This window comes from Oncorhynchus masou, chromosome 28 (assembly GCF_036934945.1).
Source record: "Oncorhynchus masou masou isolate Uvic2021 chromosome 28, UVic_Omas_1.1, whole genome shotgun sequence".
NCBI classification, from domain to species: domain Eukaryota; kingdom Metazoa; phylum Chordata; class Actinopteri; order Salmoniformes; family Salmonidae; genus Oncorhynchus; species Oncorhynchus masou.
In genome coordinates this window covers 51,524,256-51,543,470 of record NC_088239.1, presented here as the reverse complement: position 1 = coordinate 51,543,470, position 19,215 = coordinate 51,524,256, and the positions used below count along the sequence as shown (strand labels likewise).

Sequence of the window (19,215 nt, the reverse complement as noted above, 5' to 3'; positions counted from 1 at the left end):
AAGACCACATGCTCAATTTTATACACCTGTCAGCAACAGGTGTGGCTAAAAAAGATGAATCCAGTAATTTGATTGGGCATCCACATACTTTTGTATATATAGTATACAAAAGTATGTGGTAGGTAACATGTCCCCCAAAAAACAAGTTCCCATCAGACTACCCAAATCCACTTCGTCCTCCTTGACCTCTCATCCTTACACTTTTATCCTTTCATCTAACCTACAAAGTCCCCTTAGTCCACCTTCATCCCCTCATCCACCCACTGGTTCCCTCTGTCTTTCTGGCTGCCAGATACAGCCCCTCTGACCCCAATCCCTTCCCATTCTGTCTGATAAGAATAGCCCCAACCAGAACCACAGGAGATTCAGCCTGTCTGGACAGGAAGCCAGGAGAACCCCTACTCTACGCTTTTGATGTTTTTACATTCTCTCTGTTGTCGGAACAAAGGATCTTATGATTGCACTGAGACTAGTTATTGGATCTTGAATTCTGGATGTCTTGTTTAATGATAATTTCAGTTTCTATGTCATTATCAAACAAATGTTTGATAATACCATTGTATCATTTCAGTGCCCTCCGTAATTTAGGCTCTGTACTCCAACACTTTGGATTGAAATGATACAATGACTATGTTAAAGTGACGTCCGTCACCTTTAGAGGGTATTTTCATCCTTACTGGGTGAATTGTTAAGAAATTACAGCTTTTTTTGTACATAGTCCCCCCCCCATTTTAGGGGACCAAAAGTATTGAGACAAATTCACTTCTATGTCTATTAAAGTAGGCAAAAGTCTAGTATTTGGTCCCATATTCCTAACACAATGATTACATCAAGTTTGTGACTTTACACATTTGTTAGATGCATTTGTTTGTTTTGGTTGCGTTTCAGATCATTCTGTGTCCAATTGAAATGAATGGTAAATAACGTATTGTGTGATTTTGGAGTCACTCTTATTGTAAGAATAGAATGTTTCAACACTTCTACATTAATGTAGATGCTACCATGATTACGGATAGCCCTGAATGAATCGGCTATAAGTGAGAAAGTTAAACGGACAAATATATCTCCCCCCAAAAATGCTAACCTCACATTATTGAAACGGTGAGAGGTTAGCATGTCTTGGGGGTATGATATTAGCATAATGGTTTCTAAAATCCAACTTGATCTGTCTTGCATCAGACTCCGCACTGCTCTGCCCTTTTCACTGTGTGGATCATTTCATTGCAGGCCAGGAAAACAGAGGAGAAAGGACAGAAAGAGAAATTAGTGCAAAGAAAGAATTTAAGGGATTTATTGTGGAGAAGACATGTGCATGAGTAAAATCTTTATTGCATGCACAGAACTATATGTCAAAGGTTTGAGTGAAACAAGTGCTGAGAGTGGTCCTTTCCAAATGCCACAACATACACCGGAGAGGGGACCTCAGATTGACCCTTAATACCAGCCACAGAGTGACGGAGGCACCACTACACTTACACAACATTTACACCAGCGAGAGCTGCAGTTTACCCCACTGCCTCCAGACACCGCCACTGTTCAAATCTATACCCAGAAGAGCAGAAGCTAAAAGTATGATCAGAAGCACTTCCTTCACATTCAGTGACCTGATACTTAATACAAGCAGTTGGCTTGGCAAAAAAAAAAAAAAAAAAAAGAAAAGAAATGCAGATTTATTTTGTCTTTCTTTTGCAACAGTAACAGCTATAGTTGGTTTGAAAATAATTATTATCTTTGACTAAATTATTCTATGATAGTATAGTCTGTAACTGGAATGCACAACAGGAGAGAAGACACAAAAATCTAAAATTTTAAAGTGGTGCATGAACCACACACACACACCATTTCAATTTGGCAGCACAAAAATCAAGGGAATATGGCAATACTGATGGTTACATACAACTGTTGAGAGTATGGCATTAAGTAAAAACTTCACATAAGAATGTTCTTGACCACAATTTAAAACAATAACAAAATGGTAAGACTTTCCATTCAACAAAAAAAATTGCAGATATTTAAATGCGTTTCATTCCCAGTAAAAAGTGGACTATGAATTGCAACAGTTTTTTCTCTAAGTGTTTTAGAGGAAAGTGTGAGGGTAGGCATGATGAGGAAAACAAAAAGTTCATCTTGGAATGCGTGCTTGGGATCGTCGCTGGGAAGATGCCAAGCGGAATTGATGAAGCCGAATTCTACAATTTTGCCAGTGGCTGGCCCCGCACACTTGATTCTCTCCCAACCAATGAATGGTCCTGAGCGGGGGTCGAGTCTTAGATGGCAACCTTGGAGATCTGGTCCTCCAGTTTGGCAATTCGGCGGTCCTGTAGGGTGACAAGGTCTCTGAGCGACTTGACTTCTCGCAGTAGCTCCTCCAGTTTCCCTTCATTTTGCTGTGATAAAGCAGAGAAAGAATAACATGTTAAAAAATGACAAGAGACATCGTCACAAACCATCTAAATGGCTAAAATGATTTAATATCGATCTTTGAGATCCAAATCTAGTCACTGATTTATTTAGTTTACCTTAATACATCTTGACTGTTGCCAGTGTTACAGTACAGTTTTATTCACTATGTTGTTGTTACGGTAACTGTCCAGTCCTACTCACTGTACAGGGATGTGGAGAGGCCTTGCTCTGGGCAGGTGAGGTGTTCTCTGCTTTCTTGGCTAGTTTGCCCTCCAGGACATTGGACTTCTTGACCACCTTGAGGTCACGGTTCTTTCCGGGGACATAGCCGTTTTTCAGGGAGATCAGGATAGGCTCACCGTTCTTCCCATCAAACCAGTCCTCTGCCTCGATGGCACAGTCTGGTCCCGCTGTGTCCGGGTAAAGGTCATCCTGGAACAGGTCCGACTACGTGTGTGTGTGGGATGGCGAGAGAGACGTAATGGTATCAGTTAGGATTGTACTCTAGTCAGTGGTGGACTGTAATCCATTCTTAATATTGCCCACATCTGAAAGACAATTGCACTCTTTGTTTATAGCATCAATATCTTTCAACTTTAAAAATAATTAGTCAAAGAGTAAAAAGGAAGAGACAAACCTTTCGGGGGACTGTCATGATGATTGGTTCACACTTTCTCTCATGTAGTTTATAAAACCTGCAAGGGAAATAGATAAAATATGATGAGGATGTACAGCTGTGGGAATCAAAGGCATTGGGACTGTTCTCTCAAATAGCGCAACAAGCCCTCCCTCTAGTGGACAAAAGGAGAAGGCCTCAAAGCCATCTTTCTAAGTGTATGGTTGTTACCTGGCAATCTCGCACTTATTGACGTCCAGTCCACGTTTGGGCATGTAACCCATACCCCTCTGGGGCTCCTTGCTGGAGAAGGTGTTGAGGTAGTGCACGAACGGAGCCTCGTCTGTGATCTCAAAGTACCGGATGCTACTGTCACCCTGAACAGAGACGAGAGCTTACTGAGAAAACCCGAGCGATACTCTGCCACTGCACTTTAACAGTGTCAGGTTCATAGAAAACGACAAATCCTCCCAGAAAGACGGACGTCACACTAATCCGCCATCCAGATGGGAAACTATTGGTGCTATCTGGTCTGGGTGATAAGACAGGGATTTTGGAAATACATGACATCTCTAACAAGCATATCATCCTCACCTTCCCACACAGATACACCACGTTGGTGTCTGCGTCGTAAAAAGGCAGCAACACTCCATTACTGGTGTCCAGTTCATGGACTGATATTGGTTCCTCCATGCTTTTCTGTTAACACAATAAATACATTTCATGTGCTTAGATAGATAAGTGGCTAGATAAGGATATGTGCATCTATGAGCGCATGAACGTCGATGTGTGTGTGTGTGTGTGTGTGTGTGTGTCTGGTTGGGAGGTGACATACAGGGTTCCAGAGGGCTAGCTGCCGCTCGCTCATGCGGCTGAAGCCGGTGGTGAAGATGTTTCCGTCAGCCAGGAAGATGGCTCTCATAGGCCGCGCTCCATCGTGGGCCTTGTCCTTCTCCTGAAAAGACACAGCACATCTGTCAGAGAGGATCGTATGTTTGAGCACCAATAACACGTCTCGGTACGAGGGTGTGTATGTGTTTGTGAATGAGTATGAAAGAGAAGAGCGCATATCAAGCCAACCCCCAGAGTCCCCAGCCCACACACCGCCACAATCTTCTCCTTGCGGGGATCGATTACGCGGATCTTCTTGTCCTTGCAGGCGGTGCAGATGAGGGCTCCGTTGCGGCTCCAGCAGGCGCTGAAGATGACGTCAGGGTGCATGTCCTCCAGCTGGATTATGGCCTCGCCCGTCCCCACGTTCCAGATGATGATCAGGTTGTCACAGCCTGGAAGGACAGACACAAACAAACTACAGTCAGAATCCACATGCCTCTGTCTCAAAGAAGAGTGCAGTCCTACAGTAGAATGGAAAATATAGAAGAGGCCTTGTATTCTCAGAGCTGATGTGACAAATGTACTCTATGCTGAACATGCCACACTCCTTGTGTGACAGCAGAGTGTCAAAGCTGTCTCTACCTGCACTCATGAGGACGTTCCGGGCCGTGGGGTGCCAGGTGACGATGCCCACCCTCTTGGAGTGTCCCTCCAACACCACCACAGGCTCAGCCAGCGGGGTGACCAGCCCATTCTCTGGGATCTGCCACACCTGGAGACACAGAGATTAAGTTAGTCATTATGCCATTAGCTTCTACTTGTCTTTAGCGATTTTCTCATTTTTAACTATGGAGACAGACTAAAAGGTATACTACACAGCCAACCTGACAGGTATATAAAATCGAGGACACAGCCATGCAATCAATCTCCATAAACAAACAAACAAACATTGGCAGTAGAATGGCCCGTACTAAAGAGTTCAGTGACTTTCAACGTGGAATCGTCATAGGATGCCACCTTTCCAATAAAGTTACTTCATCAAATTTCTGCCCTGGCCAACTGTAAGTGCTGTTATTGTGAAGTGGAAACTTATAGGAGCAACAATGGCTCAGGCGCGAAGTGGTAAGCCACACAAGCTCACAGAACGGGACCGGCGAGTGCTGTCTATCCTCGGTTGCAACACTCACTACAGAATTGCGAACTACCACTGGAAGCAACGTCAGCACAAGAACTGCTCGTCGGGAGCTTCGTGAAATGGGTTTCAATGGCCGAGCAGCCACACAGAAGCCTAAGATCACCATGTCCAATGCCAAGCGTCAGCTGGAGTGATGTAAAACTCACCTCCATTGGACTCTGGAGCAGTGGAAACGCATACTCTAGAGTGATTCATCATGCTTCACCATCTGGCAGTCCGACTTGGCAGGTGCCAGGAGAACGCTACCTGCCCGAATGCACTGTGCCAACTGTAAAGTTTGGTGGAGGAGGAAGAATGGCCTTGGGCTGTTCGTGGTTTGGGCTCGGCCCTTTAATTCCATAGAAGGGAAATCTTAACTCTACAGCATACAATGACATTCGAGATGATTCTGTGCTTCCAACTTTGTGGTAATAGCTTGGGGAAGGACATTTCCTGTTTTAATGTGACAATGCCCCTGGGCACAAAGCGAGGTCCATACAGAAATGGTTTGTCGAGATCAGTGTGGATGAATTTAATTGGCCTGCACAGATCCCTGACCTCAACCCCATCAAACACCTTTGGGATGAATTGGAACATCGACTGATAGCCAGGCATAATCACACAACATCAGTGCCCGACCTCACTAATGCTTATGTGGCTGAATGAAAGCAAGTTCCTGCACATGAACTTGAACGCAGTTTGGCCATGACATCGTGATCTGTTTTTGTTTCCAATTTTTTCACCCCAATTTCGATCTTGCCCATTGGGGAGTTGCAGCAGAGACTTGGGAGGCGAAGGTCGAGTAATGTGTCCTCCAAAACCCGCCAAACCTTAACACCCACTCGCCTAACCCGGGAAGCCAGCTGCACTAACGTGTTGGAGTAAACACCATTCACCTGACGACCAAGGTCAGCCTGCAGGCGCCCGGCCCACCACAAGGAGTCGCTAGAGCACAATGAGCCAAGAAAAGACCCCCCCCCCTCCCAAACCCTCCCCGAACCCAGAAGACGCTGGGCCAATTGTGCGTCGCTCTACGGGACTCCCAATCACGGCCCTTTGTGATCCATCCCGGGATCGAACACGGGTCTGTAGTGACGCCTTTAGCACTGCGATAGAGTGCCTCAGACCACTGCGCCACTTGGGAGGCTCCGATCAGCAATTTCTATTGGAGAATCAGTTTCTAGGCATCATACAATCTTTGATGTGCTTGTCTAATGTTACCAGGATGTGTTAACAGTGTTTAGTCTAGAGGTGGCAGCAGAGAGCTGATGGGGACAACACACCCTTTGTTCAGAAACAAGGAAGGGAGAGGAATAAGGCCTGCGTAACACTTCATGTTTCAGAGAGCAGACCTTTCTACAATGTTCTTGTATTCCATCTTTAAAGGTCTATCGTATCATAAAATACATTCAATTAGATCAAATATTGTACGGACCACTCAGTGGACTTATCAGTCTCTTGCTACAGGCGAGACCAAATAAGGACGCGAGACATACTGACAGGATGACCTCACCGCCCCACCATTTCCATATGGCTGGGGTTCTGATTACGCTATGACACATGCTTTGTGTATAGAGCACACCATGGAGGTTAACGTTGCAGCACTGACAGACAGGGTTATTGATCCCATATGAATCTCAGGTCTTTCCCAGAGATGTCACCGAGTTCCCAGCAAAATAATCTACAGGGGTTGACAAGCTTGACTTCACAAGATGCACACAAGGCGTCCAAGCGTGCGGTAGGTAGGTAGGTAAGACAGCATATTGAACATAGTGTCACAGCTTTCTGACGATGTCAGCAGTGAATACTAGATGTACGTACCATGACCGTGCAGTCCTCGGAGCCGCTGGCGATGACATGGTCATTGTGAGGGCACCAGTCGATGTCCAGGACAGGTCCCGTATGACCACATACTGTTGGGTAGGCCTTGTCTATGCGACCCGTCTGGAGAGAGAAAGGAGGAGGTTTGGTATGATTGCCGGAGATCAGTAACAAAGGACGGGGAGAAACTGAACTGTGACCCCCCCCCCCAATCCCACTGGCAAAGACTAAGGGTTGACTTGTGAAGGAGATAGAAATACAGCGTCAGACTAAAGGACATACTACTCTCCCTGTGAGACAGACAATTTATTGTTGTTACTGTATGTCTGGCATTTCTAAACTATTACTTTCAGCACCATTCATCTTTACTATCATCAAATCCCCAAGGCAGGATTATACGTGGTCGTTTACAAACTCCGCAGGCTAACGTTCCTAAAGAAAATACCATTCATCCAATCAGAGGGCATCTAGATGACATGAGCAACCTGGGAGTCAGCGTGTGACCTCTGCCGTCAACTGGATCAAAGAGTGATGAGGACCCACTTATGTCGCTCAGCTCCTCTGTGTTTGGGTTAATCCAGGCTGACACAGACTCTGTGCATGGCAGGACTGAGGCCTCAGTGACGTCACGAAAGGGCTGTGTGAGAAACTGGTTCTCCTATTTACAACTAGCCTGGTCCCGGACTACGGCTGTTACTGACCTCAGCATTTAAAAAAAATAACACACTGATAAAGAAATTTGTCCCCACCAAGAGTAATCGCTATGGCAAGGTATAGGGCTAGAGAGGTCTGCATTCTCGTTAATGATTCATTACGTCTGCAGCTATGTTGATATTTTTTCAGTGTTTCTCTCAATGAGCCATTAATACTAAATAGAAATATCAGGCTCTCAAAACTCCTAATTATGAGATGCTGGAATTGAGAAGCAATCTAATCACTGGTCTAACCCCCTGGGGCCTAACTGGCACTCCCTGTCTGCCAGTACTGCTGTTGTCACGGTAACAACTTGCCAGGAGGAGTGGGAACAGCAGCCAGTAAAAAAATATTCACAACATAGCCTATCATACAGATCAAGGAGGCAGGGATAGTTTGGGTTTGTTGACTGAGTATTTTCACTAATTAGACTCCCCATACACAGGCCTCTCTCTCAGGGGAAATGCAGATCAGTTCCAGAACAAGACATCGGTAACAGTCACGTTTCCAGTAGGGCTGGGAATGTCCAGGGACATCACGATACGATGTGCATTGCAATTCTATATGCATTTTGATTCAATACTGCAATTTTATTGCAATTTGATGCTCCAAAGATATTGCTCACCATGTCTACTGCAGAGGGACAAGAGCGCCATGAGTAAAACGAGTATTGACCACATGGACAGAAAATTGCTGAAAACATGTTGGCTCACCACTTAAAAAGATGGATAACAAGCTAGAGAAGAAAGTTTTGGTGCAGGAACAGCCGACTAGGGCTAGCTAACGTTAGCGGTTTCTTTTTATAGAGAATTGATACTACTGAAGCCATAGAATCAATATATTAGTCAAATAACATTGCTATACTTTACTGTATACATTTTCCCCCAATCACCGATTTCCAGTGTAGGTTGACATCTGACCATTTTATAGGCTACTGCTACATGAGGAACAGACAGACGGGAGATAAGTGACTACAACAGATATTACAGCAGATGTTTGAGAACACACTCACACTCAAAAGGGAGATGTAAAATAAAATACAAGACACAGCCAGGGAGTTACATATTCACTCAAACAATCATCTCCGTTCTATGGATAATACAGTCTAATTGTTGTGAATAATGGTGTTTGGAGACATGTGTTGCTGAACTCGTTAATCTGAGTCTAAGTCAAAAATCTGTAATCTGTCGAAAAACGGCTGAAATGTCAGAATCTCGTAGTGCCCCTTTAAGCAATGTAGCAGTTACCAGTCTCTTTAAGGGGGATGAAGGAAATATATGATAATGTCAACTAATTAACCAAGTGGACTAGAATAATTGCATCCCATCCAGTACTCTAGGGTCAGTGAGGCAAGTGTAACAAGAGGGCGTGAATGCATGTAATGCAAATGCCTTTACAACAACCATACTGATTAAAATAGATGTGTGATTGATTGCTTGTCTATGGTGTTTGTTACTATAAGCGGCTGGCACGGTTTCCAAATGCTAACGTTTTAGCATTTGTGGCACAAATCCCATTCAAGTCATGGGACTGATATTAGCATTTTTAGCCAATCATGTTTAATCATGCATTACACAGGCAGCTGAATTCTGATCTTTTTTTCACTAATTGGTCTTTTGATAAATCAGATCAGCTCTGAACAAGATCTGAGGTGATCGGTCAAACGACTAATTATTGGGGGAAAATATCAGAATTGGGCTGCTTGTGTATATGTAGCACAGGTGACTTTTGTGAGCTTCACAATCAACTTGAGATACTTTCTGATTTTTTGGACATGATGTGGGGAAAATGTGAATATCGGTCCCATGACATGAATGGGATTTGTGCCACAAATGCTAAATCCAGGGGTAAAAAAATCCCATGACTGAAACTTAAGTCGATCTCAGATCGATTGTCTGGGGCCAAGTTAACCTCCCCTTTAATGTAAGAAAGTTATGACCATTATGCATTTTGGGGAAGAGGATCATTTTGTACATGTATTAAACTGGGAGTTGACCAATTCCAGTCCCCTGCTCAGGGGGTGCGGGGTGCTCCCGGGGATCATTTTTATGTAGAAGGACTAAGTTCTGGCAAAGGTCAGTTCTGGTGACTTTTTAAGAAGGACATTCTACTCCAAAATGTATGAAAATAAAATGATGCTGATCGAAAATATAATTTCCACCTCCAGAAAAGAGCCCAATAACATGTCGGTGAAAATTGTGTATAAATTATTAAAACATAACAGACCAGATGTCGCATAGAACACACAACAACAAGTCGACTAGGTAAACAATTCTACTATGAGGCCGTCTGATTTAGTTTTAATAACATTACATGGCAAAAATAGAAACACTGGAAAGTGATAAAGTATAGGCTTTGAATTACTTTGCCAGCAGATACAGTAGGCAACACAGCGCTGTTTGAGGTGTGCGCTGCGGTAGTGCGCATGTTAGACTATTTCACCCCCCCCCAAGACGTTTTATTGCTGTCGTACCTCGTCCATAGACTGTTTACACAGGGCAAGGAAACTAAATGTAATTTTGTAATTTGGGTGAACTATCCCTTTAAACTCAAACATGTTTTCCTGAACAAATAATGCAATTTGATATTTGATTACAACATCAATATGACACTCTTCCAATATAAGTGATTCTGCTTTATATATTTGAATGTAGAGTTTGCCCCTACATTTTTAACACCCATGTCCCAGAATCCTCTAGGCAACACACATTTCCATCAGCCAATCGGGAGAGAGACAGGAAATGGTCCTGTAGGCAGCCTGACATGCAAAGTGCTGGACTTCCATATATGGTCAAATCTGCTGACAGCAGCAGCAAGCTCTTGGGTACTGAATAGAGGGAGGGGAGAGAGCGGAGTGGAGACAGACAATTGCTGTTGGCTGTTCACACAACTCCCCTATACACATGCACACACACCGGCTCTCTTGTCACACTGATCAATCCCGGGCATAGGAAGCTTCTTTCAAATTCAATTTTCTTTCACCAAATTTAAACCACCTTGACATTTGACCTAAAAACCATTCAGCGTGTAGCACTATTGTCCAGAAGTTGTTGGTCTTCCATAGGGTCAGAAAACCTGAAAGAGGTGGGCGAGCCATTTTGCAGTAAGATACTACAGCGCACCCTCACATTCTGTATACATTGTTGGGACCAACAAAATTAGATTGGCATATACATATCCAGAATAGTAAAATATCATTGTAATCTAATTTAGTTGAAATGATAGGAATGAGCCATTTCAAGAAAGACCTCTGCAAAGACTCTCAGTAATCAAATCCTTAGGAAATAACAAATAATCAAAATCATACTGAAACAGAACGGAGCGACTGAATGTAACTAATACTGAGATATAGGCCAACAGTGAGAGGAAGTGTTCCAAGAGCAATGAGGCAGGAGGAGCCACGACACTGCCTGGTTGGCCGACAGTGACACACTCACCTTAAGCAGAGGGAGGACGAGGAAGGCTCCGCCCCCACTGGCCTCGATGATGATGGCGACAAATTTGGGGTTGACGGCACAGAAGGAGCTGTCCCATGTGACCCGGGAGACGCGGATGTCGTCATAGCACTGGTCGTTCTTCACTGCCTGGCCAAAGACATGACGGAACTTACTCGCTCGCACCACTCGCCTGAACATATCTGTCATCAGGAGGAGAGAGAGGGAGAGATGTCAGACAGATGCTAGAACGTGGTTACTAATCTCTTATGGACAGACGCACGTTACATAAGTGGTATCATAGCGTCTGTCAGACTGTGGGATGCGATGATGAACAATGAACTTTGTTCCGGATGGGAAATTTGGCCGATAGACATGACTGAAATTTGGCTTCTGTTTAGGGGGGGGGGGGGGGGGGGGGACTTTGCTAGTCTTGTTAGTATCTTTCCTCAAATCTCCCCCAGAACTTAATCAAGATACTTTTGTATATATAGTGAATGTGGACACCCCTTCCAATTAGTGAATTTGGCTATTTCAGCCACACCCGTTGCTGACAGGTGTATAAAATCTCCATAGACAAACATTGGCAGTAGAATGGCCTTACTGAAGAGCTCAGTGACTTTCAACGTGGCACTGTCATAGGATGCCACCTTTCCAACAAGTCAGTTTGTCAAATATCTGCCCAGCTAAAGCTGCAAGTGCGGTTATTGTGAAGTGGAAACGTCTAGAAGCAACAACAGCTCAGCCGCGAAGTGGTAGGCCACACAAGCTCACAGAACGGGACCACCGAGTGCTGAAGTGCATAGCACGTAAAAAATAACATGTTCTCGGTGGCAACACTCACTGCCGAATTCCAAACGGTCTCTGGAAGCAACGTTGGCACATTAACCGTTTGTCGAGAGCTTCATGAAATGGGGTTCCATGTACGAGCAGCCGCACACAAGCCGCACGTAATGCCAAGCTTTGGCTGGAGTGGTGTGAAGCTCGCTGCCTTTGGACTCTGGAGCAGTGGAAACGCGTTCTCTGGAGTGACAAATCAGGCTTCACCATCTGGCAGTCCGATGAACGAATCGGAGTTTGGCGGATGACAGGAGAACGCTACCTTTCCGAATACATAGTGCCAACTGTAAAGTTTGGTGAAGGAGGAATAATGGGCTGGGGCTGTTGTTCATGGTTCAGGCTACTGTTGGCCCCTTAGTTCCAGTGAAGGGAAATCTTAACACTACAAGATAAAATGACATTCTAGATGATTAGTTTCCAACTTTGTGGCAACAGTTTGGGGCAGCAAAGGGGGGACCAACTGCATATTAATGCCCATGATTTTGGAATGAGATGTTCGACGAACAGGTGTCCACATGCTGTTGGTCATGTAGCGTTTATACAAATATAAAACGTCACATTCTCTTTAGACACACTCTACACTGAAAACAAATATTGGTGTGGTCACTGCCCAAACTAAGGCTCAGTTGATGTGAAGCCACTCCAGGACATGGTCATTGACTCGGACATAAAGTTAGAGTTATCCCCATCTCTGCCTCAAATGGAAGAACACAGCTTATATAAACTGGATCAAGCCTAAATGGCAGAGTTGGCTCCCAGTCAGAATAGAGGCAGACTTTTAGATGTCTACTTTTCTGTGCATCTGATCAAATGAGGTGATGGCTGAGTTTGTGTGTATGAACTATGAACCTAGAAAGCATTAGCCTAATATGTATTTTGAGAAAACTTTGCATCTCATCCACCGCCCTTCTTATTAGCCTACTTAGGCAGCCTTTATTCACATTGCCCAATGTTCACTTTGGCAAGCTCATGTTGGTGTAAGCTGGCCACAAACAAAGTCCCACGAGAGCTCTGTCTAGCTAGCGTATAGCTCTGTTTCCATAACAACAATGATAGATTCCCATCACGCCTCACAGGGAGCAGGCTCCCATCAGAAGAGCTGACTGACCCTGCTGCAGGAAGAGCTTAATCAATTACGGGTTAGCATCAAAGGCTTCCTTGTGTGTCCCATAGCCACCAACAGAATGCGGTGCATAGCTACAATACAGTACTGTGAAATCAGCCAGGGCTGAGCCAGGACAGGCAGTAATAGAACTGATGCTTATGGGCTATGTTCCGCTCAGACTCCCTGAGACCTTTCACGTCATCAAGTATCACAAGCAGAATGCACTAAAACTTTGTACTTGACACCCCCTTGACCTGGTGGATAATCTTGAGGAGATACTGTGTGCAGTTGACATTCTTGCCAACATGCCACCTAGGCCGAAACTCACTATTGCTGGCAATTGGCATTCAATGAATTTTGATCCTCCCACCATCCTTCATATGGGATGTTGTTTTTTGATGACTGATGGTTTCCTGCTTAGTTTCCTTCACAGGAAGTGGATGCAGAAGTTGTATCTTTCCTTTAGCCCATATAGTGGTCACAATGTGCATGGTAGACAGTGATAATAGACCAGGCTATAAGAATAGGCATGCCAGTCAGTCATTCTATGTACTTGCACTAGTAACTCATGTTCTGCTACCTTCAACATCTGTTCAGAATGTTCACTGATGACCTCGCAATCACTGCCAGAATGTAGTAAATAGCCTATCATTTGACCTGACATAAGCACTGGACATAATCTCATAGATTGTTGTTAGGAGCTCTGAGCTCCGTATTTTGAATGGATGGACAGAAACAGTCCTGATCTTAATAACACAGAAGTCGTCCCTGTGGTGAAAGAGACGGATGAAAGTCAGTAAACTACATGCTGAGGGAAGATGGCCTTTCAGTCAAGGTCATTTTCATTATACAAGGAGCTGGTACATGTGACACTGGGCCGTCCGCTCTCTCACACACACGTGTGAATGACAGCTAGAGCTACGGCATTTACATTCTTCTTCTGACTGAGATCAACCAAGCCTGTCTCAGGTCAATGGGTTTGCATCTTTTTGATGAAATGGGGCCAGTGACAGAAACATCTGCATCTACAGTGGGCTCCAAAATGACTGGCACCCCTGACTGGCAATACACAAACAATGCTTAAACAAATATAAACAATATAATTATCGAGATAAATTCAAAATACCAACATGTGAGAAATACTGTACTTTATTAATGTTTCAATGGAACCAACCAAAATAATTTATTTATTTAATTAAAAATCAATGTCCTCCAAATCAAGGTTTCACAATTAATGGCACCCTTAAAGATTTTTTGTAAATAACCAAAATGAAACCACAAATTAAATTCCACTTATTTAAGTGTATCTAAGTCTTAAGGAACGATACTGAGCCATTAAATCACTTCCTGTTTCACTAGGGTATAAAAAAGGAGGTAACACACATGCAATATCCCTTTGTCATCCAACACCATGAAGAAAACAAAAGAACTAGCAGTTTAAAAAGAGACAAATGGTCATAGACCTTCATAAATCTGGTAATGGCTACAAGAGGATCCACAAACGATTGAATATACCAATGAGCACGGTCAGGGCAATTATTAGAAAATTCAAAAGATATGGAACAGTTGAAAACCTCAAGGGTAGAGGACGCAAATGCATTTTGCCCCCCAGGATAGGGAGGAGGATAGTGAGAGAAGCAACAAAATCCCCAAGAATCACTGTGAAAGAATTGCAGGCCTTGGTGCTGTCTTGGGGTCACCAGGTTTCAAAAAGCACCATCAGACACCACCTCACAGGCTCTTCGGAAGGGTTGCCAGAAGAAAGACACTTCTGACCCCAAGACACAGATGCAAAGCGCTTGGAGTTTGCCAAACGTCATTTAAATTATGACTGGAAGAAGGTGCTCTGGTCAGATGAGACCAAAACTGAACGTTTTGGTCATATACAGCATCGGCATGTTTGGCGTCGAAACAGAGATGCATACAAGGAGAGGCACCTCATACCCACGGTGAAATATGGAGGGGGGGGGTCAGTGATGTTTTGGGGCTGTTTTAATTCCAGAGGTCCAGGGGCACTGGTTAAGATTGATGGCATAATGAAATCCACCAAGTATCAGGCAATTTTGGCTGACAATCTGGTCGTCTCTGCCAGAAGGCTGGGACTTGGCCGTAGGTGGACATTCCAACAAGACAATGACCCAAAACATACCTCAAGATCCACACAGAAATGTTTCTGTGACAACAAAATCAGTCGCCGGACCTCAATCCAATCAAACCTGTGGGCTGAGTGGAAGAGGGCAGTTGATAAGCGCAAACCCAAGAATGTGAAGGATCTTGAAAGGATCTGCATAGAGGAATGGTCCAAAATCCCTACAAATGTGTTCCTTAACCTTGTCAAACATTAAAGGAAAAAGACTCCATGCTGTTATTCTTGCCAGAGGTGGTTGCACTAAGTACTAAATGAGGAGTGACAATACTTATGAAACCTTGATTTTGGTTGCATTTATTTTGTATTAAATAATTGAATGATTTGGGTTTGTTCCATTGAAACATTAATAAAGTACAGTATTTTTCACATATTGGTATTTTGAGTTTCTCTCTATAAGTATATTGTTTATATTTTTTTTAAAGTATTGATTGTGCATTATCAGTCAGGGGTAGAGGTCGACCGATTAATCGGAATGGCTGATTTCACAACAATCAAAAATCAGTATTTTTGGGCTCCGATTTTTATTTTTTTTATTTTTTTACACCTTTATTTAATCTTTATTTAACTAGGAAAGTCAGTAAGAACACATTCTTATTTTCAATGACGGCCTAGGAACAGTGGGTTAACTGCCTTGTTCAGGGACAGAACGACACATTTTCACCTTGTCAGCTCGGGGGATCCAATCTTGCAACCTTAACTAGACCAACACAATAACGACCTGCCTCACTCTCGTTGCACTCCACAAGGAGGCTGCCTGTTACGTGAATGCAGTAAGCCAAGGTAAGTTACTAGCTAGAATTAAACTTATCTTGTAAAAAACAATCAATCATAATCACTAGTTAACTACACATAGTTGATGATATTACTAGAAATTATCTAGCGTGTCTTGCATGGCATATAATCTGAATGAGCATACAAGTATTTGACTGAGCGGTGGTAGGCAGAAGCAGGTGCGTAAACATTAATTCAAAAAGCACTTTCGTGCATTTTGCCAGCAGCTCTTTGTGGTGCGTCAAGCATTGCGCTGTTTATGACTTCAAGCCTATCAACTCCCGAGATGAGGCTCGTGTAACCGAAGTGAAATGGCTAGCTCGTTAGCGTGCGCTAATTGTCATTGTGTTGCTGGTTCGAGCCCAGGGAGGAGCGAGGAGAGGGACGGAAGCTATACTGTTACACTGGCAATACTAAAGTGCCTGTAAGAATATCCAATAGTCAAAGGTTAATGAAATACAAATGGTATAGAGGGAAATAGTCCTATAATAATTACAACCTAAAACTTCTTACCTGGGAATATTGAAGACTTAGGTTAAAAGGAACCACCAGCTTTCATATGTTCTCATGTTCTGGGCAAGGAACTGAAACGTTAGCTTTCTTACATGGCACATATTTTACATGGAACATATTGCACTTTTACTTTCTTCTCCAACACTTTGTTTTTGCATTATTTAAACCAAATTGAACACGTTTCATTATTTACTTGAGGCTAAATTGATTTTATTGATGTATTATATTAAGTTAAAATAAGTGATCATTCAGTATTGTTGTAATTGTCATTATTACAAATAAATAAATAAAAATCGGCATTGGCTTTTATGGTCCTCCAATAATCGGAGTTGAAAAATCACAAATCGGTCGACCTCTAGTCAGGGGTGCCAGTAATTTTGGAGCCCACTGTATAGCAACACTATATTTCCTATAAATCATATTAGCCTATACATAGGCTATCCTTAATTTGTCCTGAATGGACTCTCCTAGTCACACATCGATCTCTTTTGAAGCGGCAACAGGCATTAGCACAGCAAGGCCATCTCTCCTGGGTCAAATACTCTCCTAGGTCGAAGCCTTGGGTACAGGACATACGCTATATGACCACAGCCTGCATCACTACAACCGCACGATGCAGCCAGAGAAGGACATGCAGGGTTTGACAAACAGAACATTTCGTTCCATTACTAGTTTCAGCCCTAATGATTCATTCTGGAAAGGCTCTCCTCTCACACACATGAACCATTCAACAAGATGTGCTCCATGCCTCGCATGCCTAATTTCTCTCAACACAATGACCTACTTTACAGAGAGCAGCATGGCACAAAACGGACTGAGTCTGGGGTAGCACCACTCCAACTTAAAGATCATACCCATATGAACCTTTGGTCTACGTCCTCCTTTTACTGAGTGTACGGCATCTTTCACTGTAGTTCAATTAGATATGGAATCACCCAGTCTTCTTCTTACAGAGTTAGTTGTAGCTGTAACTGAAATCCTTACTATACACAACATACAGCATACAGCATTGACAGTTATGTCAGCAACTTTTAGACTCATACATACTCTGCTGCTAAACAGAAGTCAATCATATATATATCGGTCCTGTGTGGCTCAGTTGGTAGAGCATGGTGGCCATGGAGCACCCTTGCAAAAATAAATGCATGGATGACTAAATCGCTTTGGCTAAAAGCATCTGCTACATGGCATATACTATATAATCTCTTCTCACCCCTGATAGATGAATGAATGTCCAACTTCACCCATAGAAACTGATCCATCAACATGCAATAACCCTGTAGCTCAAATTCCCTGCCTTCTCGGGAAAATAACTACTCCACTAGAACAAGCAAAAGTGACATGACCAATAATGCAAACCATTTGCTATTGTAGGTGCTAGGTTTTGTGAGGTCGACTTCAGGACACATTATAACGAAAATATTGCATTCGTGTTCAAAATGATTAAAATGTTGGTCAGACTAAGGTATGCCATATGCTTATTTTCCGGTTAAGAACAGTTGAGGTGCAGTAGACAGACTGATAACTATAGTCTTGGATTGAAATGTGACAACCCCACCAGTGGCATCTATAAAACGTTTATGGCCTAACTAGCTATTAGACTGGGCATCATTGATGCCCATCATTGGACACATCATTGTCTGCCACAGAGTATGTAGCTAGGTAGCTAAGCAATGTAGCTAGCTATTAGCTAGATGGCTGGGTCCTGTAGGCTGCCGTCATCTCCATGCATGTCTGATTAATACAGGTTATTGATGATTGATCAGAGTAGACATGTAAGTACAGTGTATTAATAAACCAACACATTTGATCATAGTCATTATATAGCAGGCTACTCTTCATTCTATAATCTAAAGGTGGACAATAGCCATGCATTGTGTGGCAGGCAAAAATGCTAGCTACTTCCTTATGTGCAATTCATTAGCAATAATTTCCAAAGGCAGCTCCCCACCCGAGAGGACAAATTTGCGTTTAATAATGACTTGCTACAGCGGTGTCTAGTAAATGAATGACAAAGATGTTTAGGAATTTACATGAAGATGCTACCGTCTAGAATTTGGGGCATAGACCACCGTCAGTGAGCTATTATGACGCAAGTGCAGATTTTATTCATGGCTCTGGCTGTTCCCATTCAAAACGGTGCACAGCCGGTTAGGCTAGCTAGCAGCAAGAGGTTTACTGCAAATACAGGACAGTCCATTTTCCTTACCTCCTAAATCTATGCGAAATTTTCCGTGAACACGAGGTAATCAATCTGAAAACATGAATATGGTAGTTTAGCCCTCGTCCGTTAAGATTTTTCCCTTGTTACACTCGTTCAGCCGTTCGAGTATTCTTTCCCTCCAGACTGCAATTCCATGAACCGGAAGCAACGCCCTGTTTCATCCCCGCCTCTTCCATATGAGGCATTATAGGAATCCCATATCGGAGAGATATCAATTGTCTCATTTATATGATAAAGATACTCTTTTAATAAAAAAATGTTTTTTTCTACACTGAAAATTATTAATGGGTCTATGAAAGCATCACCAACACTGTTACAAGTTGTCCTATAATAAAAAGACAACAAGGCCTAGATCATGGTCGTTTTGGAGGAACAATGCCAATGGTCTCAGAAATGATTGAGTATTTGCTGTAGACAACCTGTACATGCAACCAGCATGAAATGTCACACACTCAGCCTAATTAACTTTTTAATTGACACGCCCATGCAACTGCATAGCCCTGCTAGATTGGACATAGCCTACAGTTAAACTTCAAGGCACAGTCAAAACCAACAGCAAAAGAATGTGTACAATAATGTGCCAACACTCAGCTTTCTTATGTTTAGTGCGCCTGCAGGTGGTGATTCTGAGAACTGCA

At 43.2% G+C, this 19,215-nt stretch overlaps 1 protein-coding gene across 1 annotated transcript; it reads right to left on the bottom strand.

The window, feature by feature from the left end:
* Nucleotides 1–1,275: 1,275 nt before the first annotated feature.
* LOC135517829 (coronin-1C-A-like) lies at nt 1,276–18,717 on the bottom strand. The gene is made up of 11 exons (XM_064942471.1): nt 18,563–18,717; nt 10,979–11,178; nt 6,849–6,971; nt 4,496–4,625; nt 4,124–4,305; nt 3,855–3,974; nt 3,614–3,718; nt 3,251–3,396; nt 3,041–3,098; nt 2,605–2,850; nt 1,276–2,387 (listed from the first exon to the last, which is right to left on the bottom strand). Exons 2-11 carry the CDS (start codon nt 11,174–11,176, stop codon nt 2,268–2,270), a joined length of 1,428 nt encoding a protein of 475 aa, XP_064798543.1. The 5' UTR covers nt 11,177–11,178; nt 18,563–18,717; the 3' UTR covers nt 1,276–2,267.
* Between the last annotated feature and the right edge of the window lie 498 nt (nt 18,718–19,215).